The 27577-nt window shown below is 46.0% G+C and overlaps 2 protein-coding genes across 2 annotated transcripts; one reads left to right on the top strand and one right to left on the bottom strand.

Annotated features, from left to right (window-relative positions):
- Positions 1-32: 32 nt before the first annotated feature.
- On the top strand, positions 33-18324 carry JOSD1 (Josephin domain containing 1). Its single transcript, XM_059186999.1, has 4 exons — positions 33-536; positions 15141-15269; positions 15375-15569; positions 16228-18324. Exons 1-4 carry the CDS (start codon positions 352-354, stop codon positions 16325-16327), a joined length of 609 nt encoding a protein of 202 aa, XP_059042982.1. The 5' UTR covers positions 33-351; the 3' UTR covers positions 16328-18324.
- Positions 18325-19469: 1145 nt separating this feature from the next.
- On the bottom strand, positions 19470-21246 carry TOMM22 (translocase of outer mitochondrial membrane 22). The gene is made up of 4 exons (XM_059187000.1): positions 21087-21246; positions 20722-20840; positions 20153-20270; positions 19470-19972 (listed from the first exon to the last, which is right to left on the bottom strand). Exons 1-4 carry the CDS (start codon positions 21201-21203, stop codon positions 19898-19900), a joined length of 429 nt encoding a protein of 142 aa, XP_059042983.1. The 5' UTR covers positions 21204-21246; the 3' UTR covers positions 19470-19897.
- Positions 21247-27577: the final 6331 nt, after the last annotated feature.

Here is a 27577-nt window from a genome sequence, read left to right as displayed (position 1 = left end):
AGAGAGGAAAATACGGCAAGAAAATTGTGGGTTTTGTTTTGTTTTGTTTTTTGAAGGGGAGGGGGGAGAGGGGAAACAGGGTCTTAGATCCTCTATGATTTTTTTAAAATTCTGCACTTTGACAGTGGTGGCGAAATAACACTAATCCAAAAGTGATCTTTTCTTTTGATGGAGGTGGATTTTTGTTTTTCCTTTTGATTCCAACCTTTCTCTCCGTGACAAAGCATAAATCATGGACATCAGAAAATAAGGTGGACCTCAGGAATCCTGTAAAGACTGAGAAGCTTACATTCTTCCTCTGGAGGGAAGGGTGGGGTGTTTTTAGCCCTCTCTGGAACCTAAAACGAAAACATGAGTTGCGTGCCATGGAAAGGAGACAAGGCCAAATCTGAATCTTTGGAGCTGCCCCAGGCAGCACCCCCACAAATCTACCATGAGAAACAGCGCAGGGAGCTTTGTGCCCTGCATGCCCTCAATAACGTCTTCCAGGACAGCAATGCCTTCACCCGGGAAACGCTGCAAGAGATTTTCCAGAGGTAGGGGACCCCTTCTCCTTGGCATTTTTACACTTCTTGCTATTTCTGAATTTCTGTGGGTGGGAACCTTCAAACAGGTAATATTAGCTAGATGTTGTTAGCAGGTGTAAGGGACACAGAGATGGGGAAAATAGTCACTCTCGGTCACTTACACAGGGAAGGCACAGTGCTAAATCCCTCGGTTGTGTCATCTTGTGTAATCCCCTCAGGGATCCCATGGAAATGTGCTGTTTCCATTTCACGGACTTAGGGCTCAGAGAAGTGCAGTGATTTGTCTGAGGTAACATGACAAGAGATGGAGCAGAATTTGAATTCAGGTTTGTGTCTGTGTTGTTGACCACTATGCTGTAAGGCCTCTCAAGTCTTGCCCCCAAGAGGTTAGTTACAGTCTGGAAGGGGGAGGGTATCTGTACACACTGTCACCTCTCATCAGAGGTGAAATGCTGTGGGTTTTATAAAGGAAGGTGCTCAGCTATACACAGTGATTAGTTTTTCTATGAGGTTCTGTGGTGGCCTTGGTGCTTTTCCGGGTTGCTTCGTATAGCCCTCCCCAGCAGTTATTTTACTGATAGAGCAACAGGCAGAAAAGTCAGGTAGTTTTTCCAAATGGCTTCTAAGTAGCAAAACTATGATTTGAAGCCTATTCTCTAGATCTCTTTCCCTTTCTGCTTCGTTCTCGATGGCCTTTTTTTTACCCATTTTGTTAAATGCTGCCTGACAGGTTAATAGAAATTCATCTTTTTCTCTCTCTACTTTGATGTTCTAAAATTCTTTTTTTTTTTTTTTAAGGATATTATTTATTTATTTGACAGATCACAAGTAGGTAGAGAGGCAGGCAGAGAGAGAGGGGGAAGCGGGCTCCCCGCTGAGCAGAGAGCCTGATTTGGGGCTCCATCTCAGGACCCCGGGATCATGACCCGAGCCTAAGGCAGAGGCTTTAATCCACTGAGCCACCCAGGTGCCCCTAAAATTCTTTTATCAAAGGGTTTGAGAATTAGTTCTGCAGTGCCTGCTCTGCTACCTCCTGAGTATCGGCACATCAAGCAATAGTATCATCGGTATCCTTTCCCCCTGCTCGTAGGTTGGGCCTGGGTCTAAAGATATGGACTATGATTATAAGCTGTTTGTGGATAATTGTTGTTTGTGGATAACTCTTTCAGTTGTGTTTTCCCTGAATGAAAGAATGCTGAGTATTTGCTAAACACTCACATGGAACCAGGTTCTATTCCTGGCTACTAAAACTAGCAAATTGGCACTACACTCTCCAATTTACTATCAGCACAAGGTAAAGATCCATCTTTCAAAGTAATAGCAGACCAGTACTTAAGAAAAGGTACTCATTTTCCGCTCCAGAGGGGGAATTCTGTGTAGAGCATTTTGTATGGAAACATTTGGTACGGATAAATAGAAACAAAGATGCATGAAAGGGATCAGAGGAGAGAGGAAAGGGAGAAAAGGTGAGGAAGAGAAGATGGAATTTTATAAACAAACATTCACTGGCGGCCTGCTGCATGCCAAGCACTGCTAGGCACCGTAGAGAAAAACTGAACAGCACTCAGCTGCTAAGTACATCCCAGAGCTCTACATTGACCAGACCTTGAGAATGAACTTGAGTGAAGTTAGAACCCCGGAGTTGAGAGCTGTTTGAAAGGGAAAAGATGATCTCTTTGGATCTTAATGGAAACAATAGTAATGTTGGCAGGTTAAACCAGATAATTGAAAATTCCCAGATACAAGGTTTTATGCTCTTTTGAAGATGGGGCTGATAATGGGAGAAGTGGGAGAAAAATGTTGACAAATGCTGTAGAGAGGACGTTCATCTGAGCAGTCGGATTTTAGCCAGATAAAAGCAGAGAAATACAAAAGCAGGGTGGAGTTTCAGTACCGTTGTGGATATGAGATGACTCATGTTTGGAACAGAAATGAGTAGGGACTGAGGAAAAGCTAAAGCCAGTGGCCCAGCAGCATGGGGATGCGGAAGAGAGGACTCAAGGTGGCAGTCAGTCCAGGATTTGAACATAGTGGTCACAACCACAATGATGGCAGAAGAGGTCACTGGTTTGAAAAGGATCAGTTTTCAATATGTGAAATTCGAGAAAAGCTCAGAAACTGGGCAGGCATCATCATGCAGCTATACAGATGTGGATGTCTTAATCTCGCACATCTCATCCTGTATGTGCCTGTGCTTTGAAAAAGGAAGGATGTAGAAGTCAAATGATGTAGTAGCAGCTTTGCTGAATTGTTTGGAAAATCCTCAGCCTCAAACCATTTTCACTAGACTCATCTCAATTGTTTAGTGATTAAGCGTTCTTGTAGTTAGGTATGCCTTCTACCCCCCTCCCCCCCCCAAAAAAAGCTGTTAAAATCTAAATAGATGAAAACAAGGTCGGTACCCTGGTAAAGTCTAATGCAAGCTAAAGGGACAAGAGATTTTAGATATTGGTGAACAACCAGCATTCTTCCACCACAGAGAAGTCCAGCCTCCCCATTAAAAGGTCCCCGAGCATGTGGAAGGAGCCACATTTAAAGGTGTGGTGGTGGTAAATTGCTAAAAGGTGTAGAGTGTTCACCTCTAGAGATTTAAATCATTTTGTCCACGGGCCAGGCAAACACATCATCATCATTGCCAACACGTACAGAGTACATTGATGTACTGGACCCTGTAATCTGCGCTTTATATATTTAATAATTCAAAGACACATGGTGAAGTTCTGAGACCTACTTTCTAAGGTCACATTTCTTGAGACCTGATAAGAGGAAAATAATAATTAGGAGAGAAAAGGAATCTTGATGAATGTCTCCACATCTCCTTTTTGTTAAATCTGAAACCCTCACCATAGCCAAACACGGGAATAACCACGAGGGAGGACCAGGAACTCAGCTGAGGGCGTTGGCATTAGTGAGACCTGGCCTGGAGCCCATCTTCTTACTTGGAGATCACTTCAAATCCCGTGGCTCCAACCTGTGGCTGTTGACAGAAGTGAGAGGCTTGCTTTCTAGTCCAGAACTTCCATCCAAATCACGACGGCTATCGTGAAAGGGAGTTTGCCAAGGAGTCTCAAGAAAATCATGGATGCCATGGAGGTCAGTGGGACCAGTTTGTCGAACTCGCTGGGAGACCATTGAATGTATAGGTGGAGCACAGCTCTGGCACTCACCAGCTGCATGGGGCTGTGCAAGTCACTGTAGCCACACTGTGCCTCAGCTTCCTTGTTAACCCAGTGGAGTTACATTCTGTTTAAGACTGCTGGAAGGATTAAGAGATAAAGCTCTTTTTTTTTTTTTTTTTTTAAAGATTTTATTTTATTAATTTGACAGAGAGAAATCACAAGTAGACGGAGAGGCAGCCAGAGAGAGAGAGAGGGAAGCAGGCTCTCTGCTGAGCAGAGAGCCCGATGCGGGACTCGATCCCAGGACTCCGAGATCATGACCTGAGCCGAAGGCAGCAGCTCAACCCACTGAGCCACCCAGGTGCCCCAAGAGATAAAGCTCTTAAGAGTAGCTGACACAGTGGGCACCTGGTTATAGCTCAGTAGAAGTGATGGCACACTGGGTGGACCCCATTGGCTTGAATGCCCGCTCTAGGAATGAGATGGAGGCCATTCTCCGCATTCCCTAGAGTGATGTCATCTAGGCCAACACATGTTTATTCAGTTGCCAGTGCTCTGCTGTGAGGGCTAAGAGAGGAGAAGAGCCATCCCCTGTGCTCTCTGGTCGGACATGAGTGAGAGAACGGAATTCTTTAATGGTCGTGTAAGGTGTGGATTATGCCCATCGTTGCAGATAAGCCAGCAGACACGAGCATTAAATCGCAGTTAGTATTGGTGCTGCTTGCTAGGATAGTGTGTGGTCCTCCCCATCTCCCTGTATTTTCTACACAGAAGCCAGGAAGGATTCCATGGAAGAGGTAGGATGTGACATTGACCTTGAAGAAGCTTTCGCATTTGGCTTGGAACAGGAAACAGGATGAAAGAACACAGGCCGCGTGGTCATGGTGTCTGAAGTGCACTAAAAGCCCAAGGAGAGGAGAACGCAGGCCCGGGGGGGGGGGGGGGGGTGGGGGGGGTGGGGAGGGTGGGAGTTAGCCAGTGGGCAGCGGGCTGCAGCAGCAGTTCCTGCGTTGGAGAGTGAAATGGTGACTTGGGGAATGTGGCAGGAACATATAGGTGACTTGGTGGAAGGGGAGTTTCGGAACAAGGAGATCAGTTTAGCAGCCTGTTTCGAAAGCTCAGATATGGGGCAAGGAAGCTCCATTTTGGGGAGAGTGAATGGGAATAGAACAGAGAGGGTTGGAATCTGAGATCGAAAACGTGGGACATTGGAGTGCTTGGGTGGCTCAGTGGGTTAAGCCTCTGCCTTCGGCTCAGGTCATGGTCTCAGGGGTCCTGGGATTGAGTCCTGCCTGGGCTTTCTGCTCAGCGGGGAGCCTGCTTCCCCCTCCCCTCTCTGCCTGCCTCTCTGCCTACTTGTGATCTCTCTGTTTAAATAAAGAAATAAAATCTTTTAAAATAAATAAATAAAACCTATGAAATGGGGGCACCTGGGTGGTTCAGTCGTTTAAGCATCTGCCTTCAGCTAACGCTGATCCCAGGGTCCTGGGATTGAGTCCTGCATCAGGCTTTTTGCTCAGCAGGGAGCCTGCTTCTCCCTCTACCTGCTGCTCCCCTGCTTGTCCGTTCTCTCTCTCTGACAAATAAATAATCTTAAAAAAAATTTCTCTTAAGCCTATGAAATAGAAATAATTTATAATTTCATAGGGTTATTTTGGAAATTAAATGAGATACACAAAAAACCATCTTGCATTGGGCATGGCATGGAATTTTTCAATAAATGGCGGTTATTGTTACAGTAAAATACAATTTGGTTTGCAGAGTGAAGTTTAGTGTCCTCTGATCCCCTTCTTCGCCAGCTCTGGAGACAAGCACACGAGCTCTTTTTAAGGGTCTGCTACCAGTGTTTACAAAGAGAGAGGGTAGCAGAGTAAACATGGCAAACATGTCAGTAAACATTTCTCTCCTTTTTCTTTAAGATTTTATTTGTTTATTTGAGAGAAATCACAAGCAGGCAGAGAGGCAGGCAGATGGAGAAGGGGAAGCAAGCTCTGTGTTGAGCAGAGAGCCCGATGTGAGGCTCGATCCCAGAACCCCGGGATCATGACCTGAACCGAAGGCAGAGGCTTAACCCACTGAGCTACCCAGGCACCCTCAGTAAACATTTCTTAAGCAACTCCTGTATGCCAGGCTCTCTTTGGGTCCTGGTGATAGAGTCCCAACAGGATACCCAAGGCCCCTGCTGTCATTCTAGTGTGGGAAGCAGATGTGTCTGGTAGTAACGAGGGCTGTAATTAAAGCAGGTGGAATAAAATACGGTGCCTGGAAGAAACTGAAGATCGGGTGGTCAAAAAAAGCTTCTAAGGCACTAGCATTTGAGACTCAAATAATAAAGGAGCGAACCAAGCGTAGATCTGGCACGAAGAACATTCCACATTGCTGAAATAGTGTGCAGAGGTCTTCAGGTGGGAAGGGTTTTTTGTTTTGTTTTTTTAAGATTTTATTTATTTTATTTGGCAGAGAGAGAGACAAGAGCTAGAGAATACAAGTGGAGGGAATGGAAGAGGGAGAGGGAGAAACAGGCTCTGCACTGAGCAGGGAGCCCAACGTGGGGATCGATAGCAGGACACTAGGATCATGACCTGAGCCAAAGGCAGACACTTAATCATTTGAGCCACCCAGGGGTGCCAAGAAGGAGTTTTGTGTGTTAAAGTCATAGGGAGCGGGTGTGTGTGTGTTAAAAGAAGTGGGGTTGAGGTCAGCAGTGTTCTGAGGGCCTTGCAGGGAGAGGAAGTAACCTAGACTATTTAAGTGCTTTGGGAGCCATTGGAGGGTTTAAGCAGTGGAAGGATATGTTTTATGTTTGAAAAATAATATGCTTGCTGTGTATCAAGAAGTTAAAAAAAAAAACTTTTTGTAAGATTTCTTGAGTGTTTAGAGTTGACCTAGTCATGATTCTCTTCTAGAAATGGCTCTTTAAAAAAAAAAAAAAAAAAGATTTAATATTTATTTGACAGATCACAAGTAGGCAGAAAGGCAGTCGGGGCGGTGGGAGACGGGGAAGCAGGCTCCCCCCCAAGCAGAGAGCCCAATACAGGGCTCGATCCCAGGACCCTGGGATCATGACCTGAGCCGAAGGCAGAGGTTTTAACCCACTGAGTCAGCTAGGCGCCCCTAAAGATGGCTCTTAACAGCCTCCTGGACTTTTATTCCTGAGAAACTCACCTAATTTCCCTTCCCCTTCACACCAAGGTGGAAGCAATCTACCCCATCCTTCAAGATGGCCTTTCCTCAGTCCTAGGTGACAAGCCTGTAAAAGCAAAATCACAGGACCAGAAACACCTTTAGAGCTGCTGTCCTTGCCTTGACTTGAAGGCTAATAAGGCCTGGCTGAAAATGACTTATGGGTGGGTGGGCAAGTTTACTTTTGTTTGGTACATTCTTCCCCTCCCCCCACCCCAGTTAGTTGTGTTTTAATTGTCTTTAAATTTTTTTATTCAATCATTTTATACACAAGTATATTTGAAATACTATAGGTGGCTTATATGTTCCGGTTTAATATAGGCCTTACAACTTCCTACTGCTTTAAATTTGGCTCCAGTTCATACATTTATGTTACCTGCCTGAGCCTCTGCATGCCTTGGAGTGTTTAAGGATTAATGATTACCAAGTGTGCCAGCCTTAAATAGAAGGCATCTAAACTGTTTAAAAAAAAAAAAAAAAGGAGCGAGTCCAAGATGGCAGAGATGTAGGAGACCTTAGTCTCATCTGGTCCCAGGAATTCAGCTAGACTGCTGTCAAACCATTCTGAACGCCTGCAGACTCAACTAAAGATCTAAGAAGAGTAGCTGCAACTCTACAAGTAGAATAGTGACCGCCTTCAGCAAGTTAAGAGATGCAGAGAAGTGAATCCGGGGCGATACATGGGAACATAAACCATGGGGGGAGGGAGCCTCTGTAAGCTGGCCCAGGAGAGTGATATGGCAGCGGAGCATAGAATCAGAACTTTAAGTCTGCTCCAGTGAGGGGTGTTGCTGCCTGAAAGATGCTTGTGTGGCAAGGTGAGCAGGAATCCTATTGGGACAGTGTGGTCTCAGGGGTCCCAGGAAGACCAGAGGTGCTTGAGTGCCGCAGAGCTTCCGGGCATGGGGTGGGGAAGCTGGCTGCAGTCAGTGAGCCCAGGATTGCCATAAACCGTGAACCGCAGCACAGTCAGCTGACCGCTCTCCAAGCAGGGGCCCAGTGAGCAGCAGAACCTAGACAAGACCCTCCCCCTTTCCTCCCCAGGGGAGGAGCAGGTGCAGGTGTGCACCGCAAGAGTCTGCAGGGTTTGGGGACTCAAAAACAGGTCGTGTACCTGAGACAGAGACTCCTGGTCACAAACTGGGTGAGCATGGAGTGCAGACAAAGACTGCTTTTCCTTGAGGGTTCACTGAGTAGTGAGGCCCCAAGCTCTCAAAACCAGGGTCTCTCAACACTAAGGTCGAGAGATTAGGAGACCACCATTTTCATTCTGTCTCTAAAGCTGCATGGAAAGCCTTCAGGGAACAAAAGACACCAAGAGCAATCCATTTATGAGAGCAATCCATTTACTTAGCCTGGCCCTAGGCAAGGGTGGTGCATTTCCACCTGGGGCAAAGACACCTGAGAATCAGTGCAACAGGACCCTCCCTGAAAGAAATGAGCAAAAAGGTCTGGCTAAGACCAAGTTTACTGATGACACAGAACTGCAAAATGCCGGGGCTAGGGGAAAATAGTATATAGAATTCATGGGTATTTCTCAGGATTCTTCAGTCTTTCAATTTTAATTTTTTTTCTCTTTCCTTTTTCAGCCAGTTATTTTATCAGTTCTTTTTTTAAATTTTCATTTTTATGATTATTACATTTTGTTCTTTCATTGTATTTAACTTTATTTTTGTTTTTCTTTCTTTACAATTTTGGGATCTAGTTTTCTAACAAACAGAACAAAATAAACACAGGATCCCAAGTATTGCTCTGTTCAGTTCATCTGTCTGATTATATTCTCTTTCCTTTTTAATTTTAACTTTTTTTCTTCAGTTTTGGGTCTCCTGATTTGTTTAGTATGTACTTCTCTGGTGTCCTTGTTGCCATTTTAGTATTTTTTTCTCTAGTTCATCTGTTTTTTTTCCTGGACAAAATGACAAAGAAGGAAAAACTCACCTCAGAAAAGAGAACAAGAGGCAGTACTGACTGTCAGGGACCTAATCAGTATGGATGTAAGATGTGGGAACTAGAGTTAGTAATGATTATACTAGCTGGACTCGGAAAAACACATAGACGACACAAGCGAATCCCTTTCTGGAGAAATAAAAGAACTAAAATATAATCAAGTTGAAATAAAAAAGGCTATTAATGAGATGCAGTCACATATGGAGGCTCCAACTGCTAGGATAAATGAGGCAGAAGAGAAAATTAGAGACATAAAAGACAAAATGTTGGAGAATAAAGAAGCTGAGAAATACATAAACAACTACTCGATCATAAGGGGAGAATTTGAGAGATAAGTGATACCATAAAGCAAAACAGTATTAGAATAATTGGGATCCCAGAAGAAGATAGTGTGGAAAGTATACTGGAGTAAATTATGCTGGAAAACTTTCCTAATCTGGGGAAGGAAACAGGCATTCAAGTCCAGGAGGCACAGAGAACCCCCGCTCAAACTCAGGAAAAATACATCAGCACCCCAACATAGTGAAACTTGAAAATCCTGAAAGCAGCTTGGGACAAGAGGTCTGTAACCTACAAGGATACAAACATTAGACTGGCAGCAGGCCTAGCCACAGAGACCTGGCAGGCCAGAAAGTACTGGCATGATGTATTCATGGTGCTAAATGAGAAAAATATGCACCCGAGAATACTTTATCCGGATAGGCTGTTATTCAAAATAGGAGGAGAGAGAAACAGTTTCCAGGACAAACAAATTAAAAGAATTTGTCATCACTAAACCAGCCCTGCAAGAAATATTAAAGGGGATCCCTTAAGTGAAGAGAGAGCCCAAAATTAAAGTAGACCAGAAAGGAACAGAGACAATATACAGAAACAGTGACTTCACAGGTAATATAAAGGCACTGAATTCATATCTTTCAGCAGTTACTCTGAATGTAAATGAGCCAGATGCTCCAATCAAAAGACACAGGAGGGGCACCTGGGTGTCTTTGTGGGTTAAAGCCTCTGCCTTCAGCTCAGGTCATGATCCCAGGGTCCTAGGATCAAGCCCTGCATTGGGCTCTCTGCTTGGTGGGAAGCCTGCTTCCCCCCAACCCCCCGCCCCTCTGCCTACTTGTGATCTCTGTCAAATAAATAAATAAAATCTTGGGGAAAAAAAAAAAAAGACACAGGATATCAGATTGGATTAAAAAAAAAAAAGCAAGACTCATCAATATGCTGCCATCTTAAAGAGACTCGCTTTAGACCCACACACACCTACAGATTGAAAGTAAGGGGTAGAAAACCATTTATCATGCTAATAAAGCATGGCAATCGTTACATCAGACATAGACTGTAACAAAAGATGAGGAGGACACTATATCATCATAAAAGGGTCTCTCCAGCAAGAAGTTCTAACAATTGTAAATATTTATGCCCCTAACATGGGAGCAGCCTGTTATATAAACCAATTAATAACAAAATTAAAGCAACACATTGATAATAATATAGTAGGAGACTTTAACACTCTGCTTGCTGCAATAGACAGATCATATAAGCAGAAGATCAACAAGGAAACAGTGGCTTTGAATGACCCACTGGACCAGATGGACTTCACAGATATATTCAGAACATTTCCATTCTAAAGCAACAGAACACACATTCTTCTCACGTGTACATGGGACATTCTCCAGAGTAGATCATATACTGGGTCACAAATCGGGTCTCAACTGGTGCCAAAGATTGGGATCATTCCCTGCATATTTTTGTACAACAGTGCTTTGAAACTGGATCTCAAACACGAGAAAATTTGGAAAGAATTCAAATATATGAAGGCTAAAGAGCATCCTATCAAAGAACGAATGGGTCGACCAGGAAATTAAAGAAGAATTTTAAAAATTCATGGAAATAAATGAAAATGAAAATAAATGTTGGGATGCAACAAAGGCAGTCCTTTGGGAAGTATATAGAGGGAAGTATATGTATAAGTATATAAGTATATAGAGGGAAGTATATAGCAGCACAAGCCTTTCTCAAGGAACAAGAAAGGTCTCAAATACACAACCTAATCTTACACATAAAGGAGCTGGAGAAAGAAGAGTATTAAAAAAAAAAAAAGCCTAAGCCCAGCAGGATAAGAGGATTGATAAAGATTAGAGCAGAAATCAATGAAATAGAAAACAAAAGAACAGTAGAACAGATCAACAAAGTAGGGGCTGGTTCTTTGAAAGAATTAATAAGATTGATGGGGCGCCTGTGTGGCTCAGTGGGTTAAGCTTCTGCCTTCAGCTCAGGTCATGATCTCAGGATCTTGACATCAAGCTCCGCATCAGGCTCTCTGCTCAGCAGGGAGCCTGCTTTCCCCCCTCTCTGCCTGCTGCTCTGCCTACTTGTGATCTCTCTCTCTCTCTCTGTGTTAAATAAATAAAATCTTAAAAAAAAAAAAAAAAAAGGAATAAGATTGATAAACCCCTGGCCAGACTTACAAAAAGAAAAGAGAAAGGACCCAAATAACACATGAGTGAAGGAGGAGAGCTTACAACCAACACTGAAGAAATACAAATAGTTATAAGAACATATCGTGAGGGGTGCCTGGGTGGCTCAGTGGGTTAAAGCCTCTGCCTTCCGCTCAGGTCATGATCCCAGGGTCCTGGGATTGAGCCCTACATCGGGCTCTCTGCTCTGCAGAGAGCCTGCTTCCTCCTCTCTCTCTCTCTCTCTCTGCCTGCCTCTCTGCCTACTTGTGATCTCTGTCTGTCAAATAAATAAATAAAATCTTAAAAAAAAAAAAAAAGATTCTCTCTCCCCGTCTTTAAAAAAAAAAAAAAAAGAACGTATCGTGAGCAATTATATGCCAACAAATTAGTCTGGAAGAAATGGATGCATTTGTAGAGATGTATAAGCTACCAAAACTGAAACAGGAAGAGGAAAACCTGAACAGACCCATAACCAGCAAGGAAATAGAAGCAGTAGTCAGAAGTCTTCCAACACACAAGAACCCAGGGCCAGATGGCTTCCCAGGGGAATTCTACCAGACATTTAAAGAAGAATCAATACCTGTTCTTCTGAAGCTGATTCAAAAAAACCAAAATGGAAGGAAAACTTCCAGACTCTCTTAAAAGGATTATTCACCACGAACAGGTGGGATTTATTCCTGGGCTGTAAGGTTGGTTCAACATCCACAAATCAATCAATGCAATAAACTACATAAACAAAAGAAAGAATAAGAATGAACCTTATGATCCTGTCGCAAGATGCAGAAAAAGCATTTGACAAAAGTTCAGCATCCTTTCTTGATTAAAACTTTTCAAGATGTAGAGATAGAAGATACATATCTCAATATCAATAAAAGCCATCTATGAAAAACCCATAGCGGGAGCACCTAGGTGGCTCAGTTGATTGGGTGGCTGCCTTCAGCTCAGGTCATGATCCCGGAGTCCCAGGATCAAGCCCCGCATCAGGCTCCTTGCTTGGCAGGGAGCCTGCTTCTGTCTCTGCCTCTACCTCTGCCTCTCTTCCTGCTTGTACTCTTTCTATCTCTCTGTCAAATACATAAATAAATAAAATCTTAAAAAAAAAAAAAACACCATAGTGAATATCATTCTCAGTGGGGAAAAACTGAGAGCTTTCCCCCTGAGGTCAGGAACACAGCAGGGATGTCTGCTGTCACCACTGCTGTTCAGCACAGTACTAGAAATCCTAGCCTCAGCAATCAGATAACAAAAAGAAATAAAAGACATCCAAATCAGCAAAGAAGAAGTCAAACTCTTTTTGCAGATGACATGATACTCTCTGTGGAAAACCTAAAAGACTCAACCCCAAAATTGCTAGAACTCATACAGAAATTCAGTAAAGGAGCAGGATAGAAAATCAATGTACAGAAATAAGTTGCGTTTCTGTATACCAGTGAGCCAGAGGGAAGAGAAATTAAGAAATCAGTCCCATGTACAATTGCACCCCAAACCATACGATAACCTAGGAATAAACCTAACCAGAAAGGCAAAGGAGTTGTACTCAGAAAACTATAGAACACTCATGAAAGAAATTGAGGAAGGCACAAAGAAATGGAAAAACGTTCCATGCTCATGGATTGGAAGAACAAATATTGTTAAATGTCTAATCTATCTAGAGAAATCTATACGTTCAGTGCAATCTGTATTAATATACCATCAACATTTTTCACAGAGCTGAAAAAAGTAATTCTAAAAGTTGTATGGAACCAGGAAAGTCCCCAAATAGCCAAAGGAATATTGGAAAAGAAAACCAAAGCTGGTGGCATCACAATGCCAGACTTCAAGCTGTATTACAAAGCTGTAATCATCAAGACCGTATGGTACTGGCCTGAAAACAGACACATAGGCAGTGGAACAGAATAGGGAACCCAGAAATGGACCCTTAACTATATGGTCAACTAATCTTTGAAAAAGCAGGAAAGAATGTCCAATGGAAAAAAGATAGTCTCTTCAACAAATGGTGTCAGGAAAACTGGACAGCCACATGCAGAAGAATGAACCTGGACCATTTCCTTACAGCATGCACAAAAATAAACTCAAATGGATGAAAGACCTAAATGTGAGGCAGGAATCCATCAAAATCCTAGAGAACACAGGAAGTAACCTCTTTGACCTTGGCTACAGCAACTTCTTGCTAGACATGTCTCCAAAGGCAAGAGAAACAAAGGCAAAAATGAATGACTAGGACGTCCATCAAGGTAAAAAGCTTTTTTTTTTTTTTTTTAAAGATTTTATTTATTTGACAGAGATCACAAGTAGGCAGAGAGGCAGGCAGAGAGAGAAAGGAGGAAGCAGGCTCCCTCCTGAGCAGAGAGCCTGATTTGGGGCTCAATCCCAGGACCCTGAGATCATGACCTGAGCTGAAGGTAGAGGCTTTAACCCACTGAGCCACCCAGGCACCCCAAGGTAAAAAGCTTTTGCACAGCAAAGGAAACAAAAAGATAGAAGATAAAACAAAAAGATAACCCACAGAATGGGAGAAGATAATTGCAAATATCTAGTATCCAGTATCTATAAAGAAGTCATCAAACTCAACACCCAAAGAACAAATGACCCAATCAAGAAATGGGTAGAAGATATGAACAGACATTTCTCCAACGAAGACTTACAAATAGTCAACAGACACATGAAAAAATGCTCAACATCACTCGGCATCAGTGAAATAGAATCAAAACCACAGTGAGATACTACCTCACACAAGTCAAAATGGTTATAATTAACAAGTCAGGAAACAACGGGTGTTGGCAAGGATGCGGAGAAAGGGGAACCCTCCTACACTGCTGGTGGGAATGCAAGCTGGTGCAACCACTCCAGAAAACAAAATGGAGGTTCCTCAAAAAGTTGAAAATAGAACTACCCCAGAACCGAGCGATTGAACTACTGGGTGTTGTGATGTGAAGGGGCACCTGTACTCCAATGTTAATGGCAATGTCTACCAGATGTAGCAGTAAGGTCTACAAGAGCCAAACTATGGAAAGAGCTCAGATATCCATCGACAGATGAATGGATAAAGAAGATATGGTGTGTATATAGAATTGAATACAACTCAGCCATTGAAATAATCTTGCCATTTGCAATGATATGGATGGAACTAGAAGGTGTTATGTTAAGCAAAATAAGTCAAGCAGAGAAAGACAGTTATATGATCTCAGTTATATGTGGGATTTAAGAAACAAAACAAGATCATAGAGGAAGAGAGGAAAAACTAAAACAAGGTGAAATCAAAGGGAGACAAACCATAAGAGGCTCTTGATGATGGGAAGTGGACTGAGGGTTTGCTGGAGGGAGGAGGGGTGGGGAGATGCGGTGACTGGGTGATGGGCATTAAGGGGGGTATGTGATGTAACGAGCACTGGGTATTATATAAGACTGATGAATCACTGAACTCTACCTCTGAAACTAATAATGTTAGATGTTAATTAATTGAATTTAAATTCAAAAAATTTCAAAACCTGTAAAAGAAAAGAGTAGCAACAAATACTCCCCATGCAAATGAAAATGTCAATTACTATTTTCTAATGATAAAATGGCCATACTAAGGCAGGAAGATCAGCAAGGAGGAAGACTGCAGAAGTAGGTGGGCTGGGGGTTCATAAATGAGACCTCTCGTGGAACATGGTTTGGGTCCATTGACTTTCTGAATGACAGCACGTAGGCCCCACCGCTGCTGAGTTAAATGTTCTGCATAAAAAGAAGGGTAATCTTTAGGAGGACGGTAGGAGCCCAGACTATAATACTTGAGTAAAAAAGTGGTTACCTTGTACTGAATGGGAGACAGAAGCTTCCAGGGGCGGTGGTGGATGGTGCCGTGGAGTGCCGGGCAGGAGGGGTTGGACAACCCACACATCTTAGCCCTCCTCCTTTCACATTTGTAGGTTGTCTCCAAACACCATGGTGACCCCCCACAAGAAGAGTATGCTGGGAAATGGGAACTACGATGTGAATGTCATTATGGCAGCACTTCAAACCAAAGGCTATGAAGCTGTCTGGTGGGACAAACGCAGGTAATCTGAACCAGGCTCGCCTTGATGAGAACCAGCACTCAGGCATGAGTGGGGAGGTGCTTCTGACGGGAACCTCGGGGAACTGACGCTGTTTCTCTCCTGCAGGGATGTCAGTGCCATTGCTCTCACGAATGTCATGGGCTTCATCATGAACCTGCCCTCCAGCCTGTGCTGGGGTCCACTGAAGTTGCCTCTCCAAAGGCAGCACTGGATCTGTGTCCGAGAGGTGGGCGGTGCCTACTACAACCTCGACTCCAAACTGAAGATGCCCGAGTGGATTGGAGGCGAGAGCGAGCTCAGGTAGCGGTTGTGAGTGGGCCGGGCTCCTTCCTTTGCTGTGTTGGGAAAGTTGAGCCCATCTTTGGTTATTTGACAAAGGAGACGAAATCCTAGCTCCTTGGATCCTCTCCCCACCCTGCTTAGAATCAGGGTCTCAGACTTGAAAGACCTGTTTGTTTGATGGCTCGTGAGGGTGTGAAGTCCCTTTGGTAGAGACGTTCCAGCAGCCAGAACGCTGGCTTCTGATCTGGTGGGACTGGCATCGGAACATTGTCTATGCTTGGACAACTGGGGTGGTCTAGCTGCCACTTCAGAAGAAGGCAGACAGACATTTAGACCGGAGAGGGCTAAATTTTCCTGAGACCAAAGAAGCAGCTATTTATTTGTTTGTTTGTTAAACAATGAGAAGTCCCTTGATTACTTTGGGGCAGCTCTGTTCCTCACAGAATAGATGCTGGTGGCAGTTGTATGAGGAGGAGTGGAAATTCAGGGCAGAAATGAGCTGGGCAGCTTGAAGGGGGAGCCACATGTGGAACCGTGTAAGAACAGATCCCTCCAAGAGGGTCGGAGGACTGCCAAGGGCATAAATGAGGTCACTGGGGAGCACATGGCCCCGAGACTGGAATGTGCAATTTTACCAGCATTTCATTTTCTCTCTCATCTACTTTTGTTCCCGTAGGAAATTTCTCAAACATCACTTGCGAGGAAAGAACTGTGAACTCCTGCTGGTGGTGCCGGAAGAGGTGGAGGCCCGTCAGAGTTGGAGGGCCGACGTGTAACGCAGTGCTACCCAACCTTCCCTCACCTCGGCCCCCCAAGTCCTCTGTCATGTGCTGTGGCCTCTGCAGTGGGTCTGCCCTTGCCACTTCCCCAAACATCTCACTGGGTTCCCCCTCAGATGTGACAGTGCTGTAGGACAGACAGACATGTGGGCTGTGAGGAGAACCACCATCCAGCATGACATGGGACAGGAAGGGAGGAGCTCTGTGGGCTTAGGGCAACCTGTGGAAGACCCTTGCTTCATTTGAGAGGAGAAAGGTGGGTCCTAGCTTATCTTCGCCATTCCTGTGAGAACTTGACAGAGGCTCTGCTGGAGTGCACTGCTGCTGTGACACCTCGAGATGCTGCCTCTACTTCCCCTTTCCTGATCTGGAGACACAGGACGTGCAAAGCCCATGTGACTGGCTGGACGGACCCAGAGCATGAGGTCCTCTCAGGAAACCATCTCCAAAACCCCAGCAGTGGTACAGCATGCCATCTCCAACCCTTAAGGCCACCCATTACCCCCATTTTTGAGGGTGGTTCCTGGCCATCCTTCAGGTTTTCTAATGAAACACTCTCTAGTATTCCATGTCGGGTGGTTGAATCCTGCGACATCCTAGTATGACAGGGTGAGCTAGATACCGAAGAGGCTGTGGTGGAAGGCAGCCTGGGGCAGGCGCAGAGGGCCTGTCGCCTCCCCCCAGCATTGTCCCTGCCACTTCACTACACTAATTTCCTCTGGGGCACAAGACAGGCCAGAGGGCAGTGTTCCCAGTTGACACACACTGGCAAAATCAGGAAACGCCTGAGTCTGTTCTCAATATCCACTTCCACTAGTTTGAGACAAAAAGTTGAGTGAGGAAAGTATTACAAAAAGAAGCTCCTGAGAGATTAAGAGCGGCTAGAATTGGCAGAAGCCTAGGCTCCGAGTCACTGTGGTGACAAGAATCAGAATCCTCAAGTTGGGTGTTTACGCGCAATACGTATGGCACCTGGACTCGTCATCTTTATTTAGTTTCCTTTACAAATCAGCGAGAATCCATCCACCCCCTACCTCTTTAAATAGTTGTAGCCCACTTTTCTCCTGTAACTTTGGAAAACAAGAGAAGGGGAGGGGAAGTATCCCACCACATTGGGTGTCACCAGGGTGGTTGTGGTTGCCTCAAGGCAGGGGGACAGGCAGAGACGGCCTGTCTGCCCTTTCCACATGGGTGGTCTTGGCGGGTCTGAAAGCTGCCCCCACGGGCCAGACGTCTCTCCAGCAGCAAAGCCAGCCTGGGGCTTGCATGTCAAGCCTGAGCAAGCTTAACAGGATGAAGCTGAGGCTTTCTCCCCACTGTGACTGGAGTGCATGTTTACACCAGCACTTTTTCTGCACATGTATCTTCAATCCAACGAGGCCGTTTTTTATGCTGAGTAACTGAGACCACCAAGCGGCTACTGCATCACACCTTGGCAACTCGCTGCAGTCTCTTCTGCACCGTTTTCCATACCAGACCTGCTTGGCACCACAGGGAGCTCCTTACCCTTGCACAATGACATTCCAACCACCACCAGCCAGAAGTTACAGCCAACCTGACTGTCACAAGCAGGACCTTGGGTCCATGGGCACTGTCAGTGATAGTAAGCCATTTCCTGGGAGGAGGGGGAAACTCCTCTCCACCCATCTGCTTGGGCCTGTGCAAATGGCACTTCAGAGGAGTCCCTGTGCACTTGGGAGTCCATGAGCCAACGGGATATGCAAAGACGCTTAAACATTTCAGGGCTGGTTTCTCTGTTCATATCCAATTTTGGTGCTTAGGAACAGGGACCCATGCTGATGCCCAAGGGCAAAAAGCCCACTTCAAGGAAGGGGGCAGGCCTGACCCTGATGCCCAATAAGGGGCAACCCTAGGCTTTTTGTTTTTTTTGCTTTTATTCCTTTTTTTTGTTGGCCTTGTGCTGGGTTTGTTTACAAAAGATGTATTTTGTTTAACCAAATATTAAAAATGGAAAACTCCGTACATAAATCACATCTGTCTGCCTGAATTCTGTAATTATGTATGTGGAAAGAAAAAAAGTAAACTTTAGTATGATGATGTATAGAAGAAAAACTCACTACCATCATAAGCCATCTTTTAGAGCTGTATGGTGCTTTGGTCAAATCTCTCGCTTCAAAAACCCAGAAAAGATACTCACCTAGCGGGATTTGGTTCAAAAGCCTGACGCATTTTTCAGTTTACAAAAACTAAACTCAACTATCTGAGGAATCCCAATTTAAGTACAAGTTTTCTTTACCAGCACTGACAAGTGACTAGTGTTTTTCTCTGGTTAACAAGGTGAAGGGCACAAAGCAGAGGGCCTGCTGAGTATGAATTCAGATCCAGCATTTCCTAGGCAGTCTGGCAGATTACTTAACATTTCTGTGACTGTTTGCTCCTCTGTAAAATAGGAATAGTACTATCCCCTAAACTGTACAGTAATATTCTGATAAACACAAAAGGCTCAGTACTGTTAAGAGCACAGTACTAATAGAAATTTTTGTTAAATGGAGAAACTGCAAAGTTCAAAGACAGGGCTACAGCTGGATTCATGATCAGCTCAGTGCAGCAATTATTAAAAAAAAAAAAAAAAAAAGTTCTATTTGCTACTCTTCCCTCCCTAGGCCAGAAATCAGTACTATGTCATTCCCTATAAATCCTTCATGACTGTGTCCCTGTAGACTGTACAAGTACATGGACCCAGTCCCTTGTGGATCTGAAAATCATGGCCTGAATTAGGACAGAGATTACTATTAAGAGGTTCTTGGCCAGAAATGAAACCCCTTTTTCACTTTTGCAAGTTTGACTAACTTGGACAGTGAGGGGTCGAACTGTTAAAAGATGGGTGATAGCTGAGCTGAGAGGAAATGTGAGGACCAGTCTGAATAAGTGATTTCGAGGTGTGGATCACAAGTACATAGATGACAGTTTCCATTGGAATCGTTTTTAATATTTAAATACAAAAAGTGAGCACTTACTTTGTTTTCTTTTTTAGACAGACACACAGGTCTCTCATAGCCAAAATGGGCAGAGGAAATGAGCTCCTGCTTTGTCCTCCACAGTCCCCATCCTATGGTTGCAACTGCTGCCCGGCCCTCCCTCCTTTCCGACATAGAAATTCACAGTGGCTGCTTTACACTATGGCTGTAACGCATAATGTATTTCATATCGTGTGCATGTCCCTTCCCAACATCTCCATGCTTAAAAACAAAAATGGTCATGGGGATATCCTTCCCAGTGGCGTCAGTTCCTATGCCACAATGGGACAGTGAGATCTTCTGGTCATGAGGGATTTAGTGAAAGGGGTGGGATGGCCAGAGCTGGAGTAACCGTCTGCACTGCTGCGTTCTGGTATCAGAGTGAGAACAGAAGAAATGGGACAACGTGGAGGGCACAGTTGCAAGTTGGGAGTCTCTGTGAGACACTGGGGAGAATTCTCCCCACCAGGTTTAGATAGATCAATGTGCCAAAGTTTAAAAAAAAAAAAAAAAAATCCAAATAATCAGCAGTTCAAACACTATTGAATTTTCAAACTTGTCCCATCTAGACAAGTCTAGCAGTAGCAATCTAGATCTTTCCAGGAAGTGAAGGTAGAGCTCCTGGCATTCCTCCTGAGAGCCCTGTGTTAGGCCCTAGAAGTATCTGAAAAAGAAAAGGAAGGGTATAAGGCATCATACAAGCCTAGGGATCACATTTCCACCATAACGGACAGGGCAGACAAGGTCTACACACACCAGTGAGCACAGTGTGGTTCGTAAAAGAGCAGGGGCTGGATCCCAATCTCAACCCAGAACTGCTGGTCTACCCAGGGGCTGGGCTCACCTGCCGCTGCTGCAGTTGTTGCTGTTGCTCCATTTGCAACTTCTCCGTCTCAAAAACAACAGGAAGAACCAGGATCATGAAGGAAGTGGTCCCAATCCACAAGGCTGCCCTGGAAAACCTGCAGAGGGAGTGTGAGCATGGCAGCCAGACACAAAACCAGATTGCTTCACCAAGGAACCAGCAACCAAAGCTCTCACACTCCCATGTTTTTGATAGGCATGTTCCACCCAACCCTTGCACCATACTCCTACCAGAAACAAGACCGGCAGTTCTGCTGGCTGTTTATCTAATGCCAGCAGTTCTAAGATTCTGTGTTCTTACAAAGCTACTTATACAGCACAGTAACTACCTCACATGATGTGAAACGATCCTCCCAACGACCCTGTCCCATAGGAATTACCACTTTAAGGAAAGGAAATTGAGACCAAGAAAGGTTAAGGTCCCCACCAGCCCAAGGTCACTCCGATCTAAGTGGCAGGCTGGCCTCCAACTCCCGCCTCCTACTCTGAAAGCCCACGCTCGTTCAGTCACCCCAGAAACACCCCAACGTCTTTGCCCTCGTCCCTTACCTGTACATTTTCTGAGCCACAAAAAGGGAGAGATCAAAAGTGGCTCCAGCCGCGGACCGGACCCTCTCTGGGAACATCTCCGTCAGACCCCACAGTCTCTCCGATAGGGTCTCATCTAGCTGTGGTGGAGGCGGCGCGGGTCTTCACCGAAGCAATAGCAACCACCCCGTGTGGATAGGGTATCCCGCCCCGACCCACTGGGGGCCCTAACCCCGCCTCCCGGAGAAGACACCTCCCCTCCGACCTCTCCGGGCTCCGCGACGCGCCTTCGTCCGAATCCCGCAGCACGCGGAGCTCACACCCCCGGGCGGGCCGCTGCCCGCCCGTAACCTCGCACCCCGCCCCACACCACAGGGCCCCAGTACCTCCTCGTCGTCTTCCTCCTCCAACTCCTCCTCAGTCTTCTCGGAATCGCCTTTCGGAAGCAATTCGTCCGGGGACAGGGGCGCCCCGGGACCGCCAGCGGCGGCGGCGGCGGCCATGGCTGCAGGGGAACACCGGAAGCGGAAAAGAGGAGGCAAGTGCAGAGGCCCTGGCGGACAGAGGTACTCTTCCGGGAGCCGGAGGCTGAAGCGCTGTGGAAGAGCGACCCCTCCTGGCCGGCGGACTTCGGCTTTCCGCCAAGTCAGAAACACCTGGGAAGTTTTGTCCAAGTATAGAGTCGTGGTGCTTCCGCGGTTATTCTCTTCGGTTTAGGGTGGGCCCAGAAACCCTCATTTTAATAAGGTCCCACGGGTTACTCTGAGACAAACAGTAATGCAGTCTCATTTCCCGGAGGTGTGTGTTATCTGGTAGGTGTGTTACCTGGTAGGTAGACACTTGGAGGTTTATTGGTCTTTTGGGGAAACGTTGAGTGAACAGTACCAAAGTACTAAGACAAAAGCAAGAATTGGCACTTAAATACTTGAGTACCAGACATTGTGTGTGTGTGTGTACTCATTTAATCGTCACAGCAACCCACTGAGGTAAGTACTATCATCCCTGGCTTAGAAATGAGTAAGCTGAGGCACAGTAAAGGGGTGCGCGGCAAGTCCTTCTGGAGGATAGATTTCTAGAAGTAAGTTTGCTGGCCAAAACGTAGGAACATTTAGTACTTTGCCAGATATTAGATAATTGCCCTCGAAATCATATACTTTTCCCACACTGTTCCCAGCATTAGGTATTACCCATATTTTAATTTTTTGCCTTGCTGGATTAAATGCTTTTTATAATGTGCCACCACGCGTTTTTTGTGTTTTGTTTTTTTTGTTGTTGTTGTTTTTTGAGAGCGCGCGCCCACAAGCAGGGGTGGGGACAGAGGGAGGAGGACAAGCAGACTCTCCCGATGTTCAAGGAGCTGGATTGGGGGCCTGACCCCAGGACCCTGAGATTGTGACCTGAGCAGAAGGCAGGCACTTAACTGACTGAGCCACCCAGGTGCCCCTCACACAAGTTTTGTGTGTGTGTGTGTGTTTTTTTTTTTTTTTTTTAAGATTTCATTTTATTTATTTGACAGAGAGAGATCACAGGTAGGTAGAGAGGCTGGCAGAGAGAGAGAGAGAGAGAGAGAGAGAGAGGGAAGCAGGCTCCCTGCCGAGCAGAGAGCCCGATGCGGGACTCGATCCCAGGACCCTGAGATCATGACCTGAGCCGAAGGCAGCGGCTTAACCCACTGAGCCACCCAGGCGCCCCCACACAAGTTCTTAATACAAGGGTGATCTGATAAACACTTCGGCCAGCTGACCATGGAATCAGAGACTCCTGGGACTGAACAGTCCAGGTCTCTATCTGATGCAGGACCATGTCCTTCGTTCTGTGCTTAGGTAACAAGAGGCAGGCATGTTTGCACTTCCTTCAACAGTCCTTGGTCCTTTACAGCTCCTAACAGGGCAGCACTGACTATAGAAGGTTTTTATGTCCAAAAGGGTGAGTTCAAAACCTGGCAAAACCAATCTATGCTGTGGATTAGTGGTTCCCTTTGAATACCTTGGAGGGGCTAATATTTGGTAAGGGGCAAGAGAGTGGCTTCCAGGGTGCTGGTAAAGTTCTGTATCTTGACCTGGGTGGTGTTTACCTGGGTATGTTCATTTTGGACACTCTAGCAGGCTGTACACTTACGAATTATGTCTTTTTGCATTTGTTAAAAGCATTTATGTTGGCTTGCACTGTATAAATGCCAGGACAGCTTAAGAGCCCAGTACCAATGGCTTTCAGTTCTTTTGTGGGCTCTTTTAGGAAATGCTGGAAGACCAGCACTCTTGAAGGGAGAGAAAGCAATCTATTTTTTTTTTTTTCTTTTTTTAAGTAGGTTCCACACCCAGCCTGGGGCTTGAATTCATGACCCTGGGATCAAGAATTGCATGCTCTACCAAGTGAGCCAGCCAGGTGCCCCTAGAGAAGGCAATCATCTGTGGAAGTTACAGGCATTAATGCCTTCAAATTGAAAGTCACAATACTAATGTGGGGAAGTTTTGGGAAAACTTTAACCAAGTAATTTTGTTTGTATTCACAAGAGCAATACATGATCTAAAAAGACACATGCGGGGGCACCTGGGTGGCTCAGTGGGTTAAAGCCTCTGCCTTCGGCTCAAGTCATGGTCCCAGGGTCCTGGGATTGAGCCCTGCATCGGGCTCTCTGCTCAGCGGGGAGCCTGCTTCCTCCCCTCTCTCTCTGCCTGCCTCTCTGCCTACTTGTGATCTCTGTCAAATAAAATCTTAAAAAAAAAAAAAAGAATAAAAAAACTTTCAATAATTCTGTCACTGCAGAGGGATAAGAAAAAAGGGAATCTTGCAGAAAAGGCTTTGGAGAGATGTGATGGTCTAGAAAAGGCAGAGTGAGAAGGGAGGCCAGAGGCCAGGACCCTACAAAATCAGACATTTGAAGGTCTGTGAGTACTTAGTGGTAATCATAGACTGTAGACAGGTGGTTGCCAGGGGCTGGGGGAGGGGAAACCAATATGTATATCCAAAAAAGTAACAGGGCAGCTAAAGCAGCTGAGAACCTGCTTGTTCTCAGAATGCTGTCTACCACCATGTATCCAGAATTTTCCTGCTTGACACCATGATAGCCAACTGTTAATTTAGTTGTTTTGCAGAAACACAAGGTTTCATCCAGAAGCCAACTGGAACCAGTCAGGATACTGACCGCCCCTTAGAGTCCAACAAAATGCAGTTAACCTTCCCTTCGTATCTTCCTTGATCTGGTTTTTGGGTCATCTAACTCCTCTCCCTTTTACTCAGACCCTTTCCACTCGCTTTTTTAAAAATCCCTGGCTCTCCTGCTTCAGAGAGGTGAATTTGAGGCTTGTTTTCCCAGCTCTCATTTGGGAGCAAGAATAAACCCTTGCCTTGTTGTACCCTTGAGCCCTCAGTGATCAACTTTACTGTGTGTCGGACACTTGAACTTGGGTTCAGTTACAAAATGGGGAGTAACTGTTTGATGGGTAGAGTTTCAGCTTTACAAGATGAAGCGTCTGGAGATGGATGGTGGAGGGGTGGGGGCACAACGTTATGGATGTATTCAGTACCACTGCACTAATTAAAAATGGTGAAGATGGTAAATGTTCTGTGTATGTTGCCACGATAGAAAAAATTTTAAATTAAAAACAAGTAGAAAATCCTAACTTAAAAAAAAAGACAGTGGGGAAGGGAAGCCTCAAGGGGTTCAAGGAGGAGGTGCTGGAGAAGAAGAAGGGAAATCAGGGGAGTCGCTTTACCGAAGGTTTGGAGGAGAAATGCAGGGAAGACATAAGGCAAGAATGAACCCGGCCAGGGGGCCTGTGGGAGGGTAAGGAGACAAGCACCGGGAACAAGTGAGTGTGGATGCCCCACGCAGACACACAGCTGACTTTGACATTTGGATGGAGATGGGGTGTTCTGGAACCCCAGCCTCTGGCTCCTCTCCGAGCCCATCCCTCAAGTCCACGATTCCATCTTTCCTTTTCTGTCCTATCAGAATTCACAATTGGTGATATAGCAATTCTTTTTTTTAAAGATTTTATTCATTTATTTGACAGATAGAGATCACAAGTAGGCAAAGAGGCAGGCAGAGAGAGGGGGAGGAAGCAGGCTCCCCACGGAACAGAGAGCCCGATGCGGGGCTCGATCCCAGGACCCTGAGATCATGACCTGAGCCAAAGGCAGAGGCTTTAACCCACTGAACCACCCAGACGCCCCAGTGATAATAGCAATTCTTAACGTGGGTCAGTGGGCAGGCACAGATCCCTTCAAGAATCTTAGAGAAGCTGTAAGTCTCTCCCATTAAAACACATGTATTAGCCTGCATCTGCACAATTATGCAGGTAGATCCCCTTTCGCCTGTAAGACCTTAAGGACTCCCTCCGATAGCCTCTAATCCTGTGCGCTTCCTGACACCCCCGAGTTCTCGTGCAGCATCCCCAGTAACTGCTCCCCAACCTGACATGCAGTGCGGAAATTCACAAAACTGTTGTATTATCTATAAGGTCTAGTAAATGGCACTATGTATTTGGGTGGCCCCTGGGCAGCAGATCTGGTTCATAAAGTCTAATTTTAACCAGAATCTTAAGGATGTATGTGACTAGAAAGGGAAGAACTTGCAAGTAGATAGCATGGACAGGGGGACGACAGACACAAAGGCTGGGGTCGTGAGATGTGACCACCTTCCTTTCTTTCTCACATCTATCACCCAACACAAACTGATTGGTGGGGGCGCCTGTGTGGCTCAATTGGTTAAGCCTCTGCTCTGGTGGTGATCACAGGGTCCTAGGATCGAGCCCCACATGGGGCTCCCTGCCCTGCAGGGACTGTGTTTCTTTCTCTCCCTCTACCTGGCGCTCCCCCTGCTTGTGCTCTTTGTGTCAAATAAATAAAATCTTAAAACACACACATTGATTGGGACACCTGGGTGGTTCTCAGTTGAACGCCTGGTTCTTAACTTCAGCTCAAGATCTCAAGGCTTTAAGATTGAGCCCCCACGTCGGGTTCTGCGCTCAGCAGGGAGTCTGTTGGAGGTTCTCTCTCCTCTCCCTCTGCCCCTCTGCTGTACACTCTCTAAAATAAACAAATCATTACAAAAAATTGATCGTAGCACCACTCCCCTGTTCAAACTCAGCAACACCTTATTGCCCTTCTCACTCAAAATGAAAGTCCTTCTTCACTGCAGAACTGTCCCACATAACGGCTCCAGTCCTGTCTGGTGGCAGGGAGACTCGGGGACCCACATCTTTGTGACAACCAAACCCGCCCCTCCTGATTCCCAGGGCTCCACCCCTTCCAGCTGTGTCACCTCGAGGGGCCTTGTTTCTTCCTCTAAGAAAGGGCCTTCCTCTAAAACCAAGGGCCGGTAACAAACCAGAATCCCAGGAGATCCAGCAACAGGTGTCTGGCCTCGAGGGCACTCAGTAGATGGTCGCCACTGATGCCGGGCCAGGACGAAGCCAGCCTTCCCCTGCTGCAATCAGTGGGAGCGCTGACATCCTGCTTACATTGGTATCGTCCCATTTCTTCTGAGTTATTCTCTCCTCGGTCAGAAAGTGAGCTTATGGGCTGGAGCGTCTAGCCATCTCTCCCAGAGCTGGCCCACGAAGCCGTTCCCCACCAGCCCTTCCCTTTCACCAGGAGCGGCGAGTCATGGCGCAGGCTCTCACACTTCTCTGCCCTATGATCCTGGACCAGTTTCTGAACCTCCTGGAATCTGGCTCCTTACCTCTGAGGACACCTGCGTCCAGTCCCCCACTCACAGGGCTGAGCTGGGGGACACTACAGTAGAAGGGCGACGTGCTGAAGTCCGTCCCACGCAAGTCACGGGCTTTCAGAAACCGCTGCCCGTCGTAGCCGTAGCCAGGCTAGAGCTCTGGGCTCTGCCCCCATCTCAGTGCCCTCCCCCTTAGCTTTGGGAGCTGGGCTCCGCTCCCTCTTACTCATTCCCTCCTCCAGCCAAAGCAGCTCGGCTCACATGGACCTAGGCACAAACTCCCTCTCTAGGAATGCGAACTCCCCCCACATCAGCCACTCCACGACTCCACTGGGTCCCTGCCAGGTCCGAGCTAGCCCCCAATCTCTGACAGACTGATGAGGGGAACAGAAGGCAAGCTGAGGACAAAGCAGAAGCTGACACCCCACAAACCGTTACCCCATGGGCTGTGCGTGACAGTCCTTAGGCACCCCTGGCTGCCCCAAATGAAAAACAAATCGTTACCCTGTAGAGATCACAGTCCTGCAAGACCTGAGCCTCCCTCAGTTTACAAAATGTCCTCGTGATTGACAAGGAAGGAGCTTTCTTATCAACAGTCTAACTTGCAGAGAACTGTAACTCAGTTCTTGACGTCCTGACATCATCTTCCCCTCCCTACAACTGAGGGAGGCTGAGGCAGAGGGAAATGTAAATGAAGCTAAATTTCTTCTAAACCTAAAGCTCACTGGCCAGGATGTGTGATGGCAGGAGTGGGATATTCCTCCAGGAAGCACCCAACTATCTCACGGTTAATGCCTCGCCAAAAGGAAAAACCACCTTAACTTGACAATAGCAAAGCCTCTGGGATCCTGCGTGTCTTCTTTAACACAGGAAAGTTCTTTCAAACCCTCCCTTTTTCCTTACATCCCCCAACCCCGTAGTATATAATCAGCTGCCCCTCACAACCCTGGGCAGCAGCTCTTTTCTGCCCACGGGTCCTGTCCCCGTGCTTTAATAAAATCACCTTTCTGCACCAGAGATGTCCTAAGAATTCTTTCTTGGTCATCGGCTCTGGCCCTCACGTCTATTCTAAAACTTCATCAGGACTGCAAAGGAATTTGGGCAGCAAGACTGTTTCTTTTCCCGGTAGCTTCGGCGGATGCTCAGAAAGCTGGAATGCTTTTCCTGCCAGGGTGACATTTCCCCACAACTTTAACTTTTTAA

This window comes from Mustela lutreola, chromosome 8 (genome assembly GCF_030435805.1).
Source record: "Mustela lutreola isolate mMusLut2 chromosome 8, mMusLut2.pri, whole genome shotgun sequence".
NCBI classification, from domain to species: domain Eukaryota; kingdom Metazoa; phylum Chordata; class Mammalia; order Carnivora; family Mustelidae; genus Mustela; species Mustela lutreola.
The sequence above is the reverse complement of the archived record's forward strand: the minus strand, read 5'-3'. Positions and strand labels throughout refer to the sequence as shown.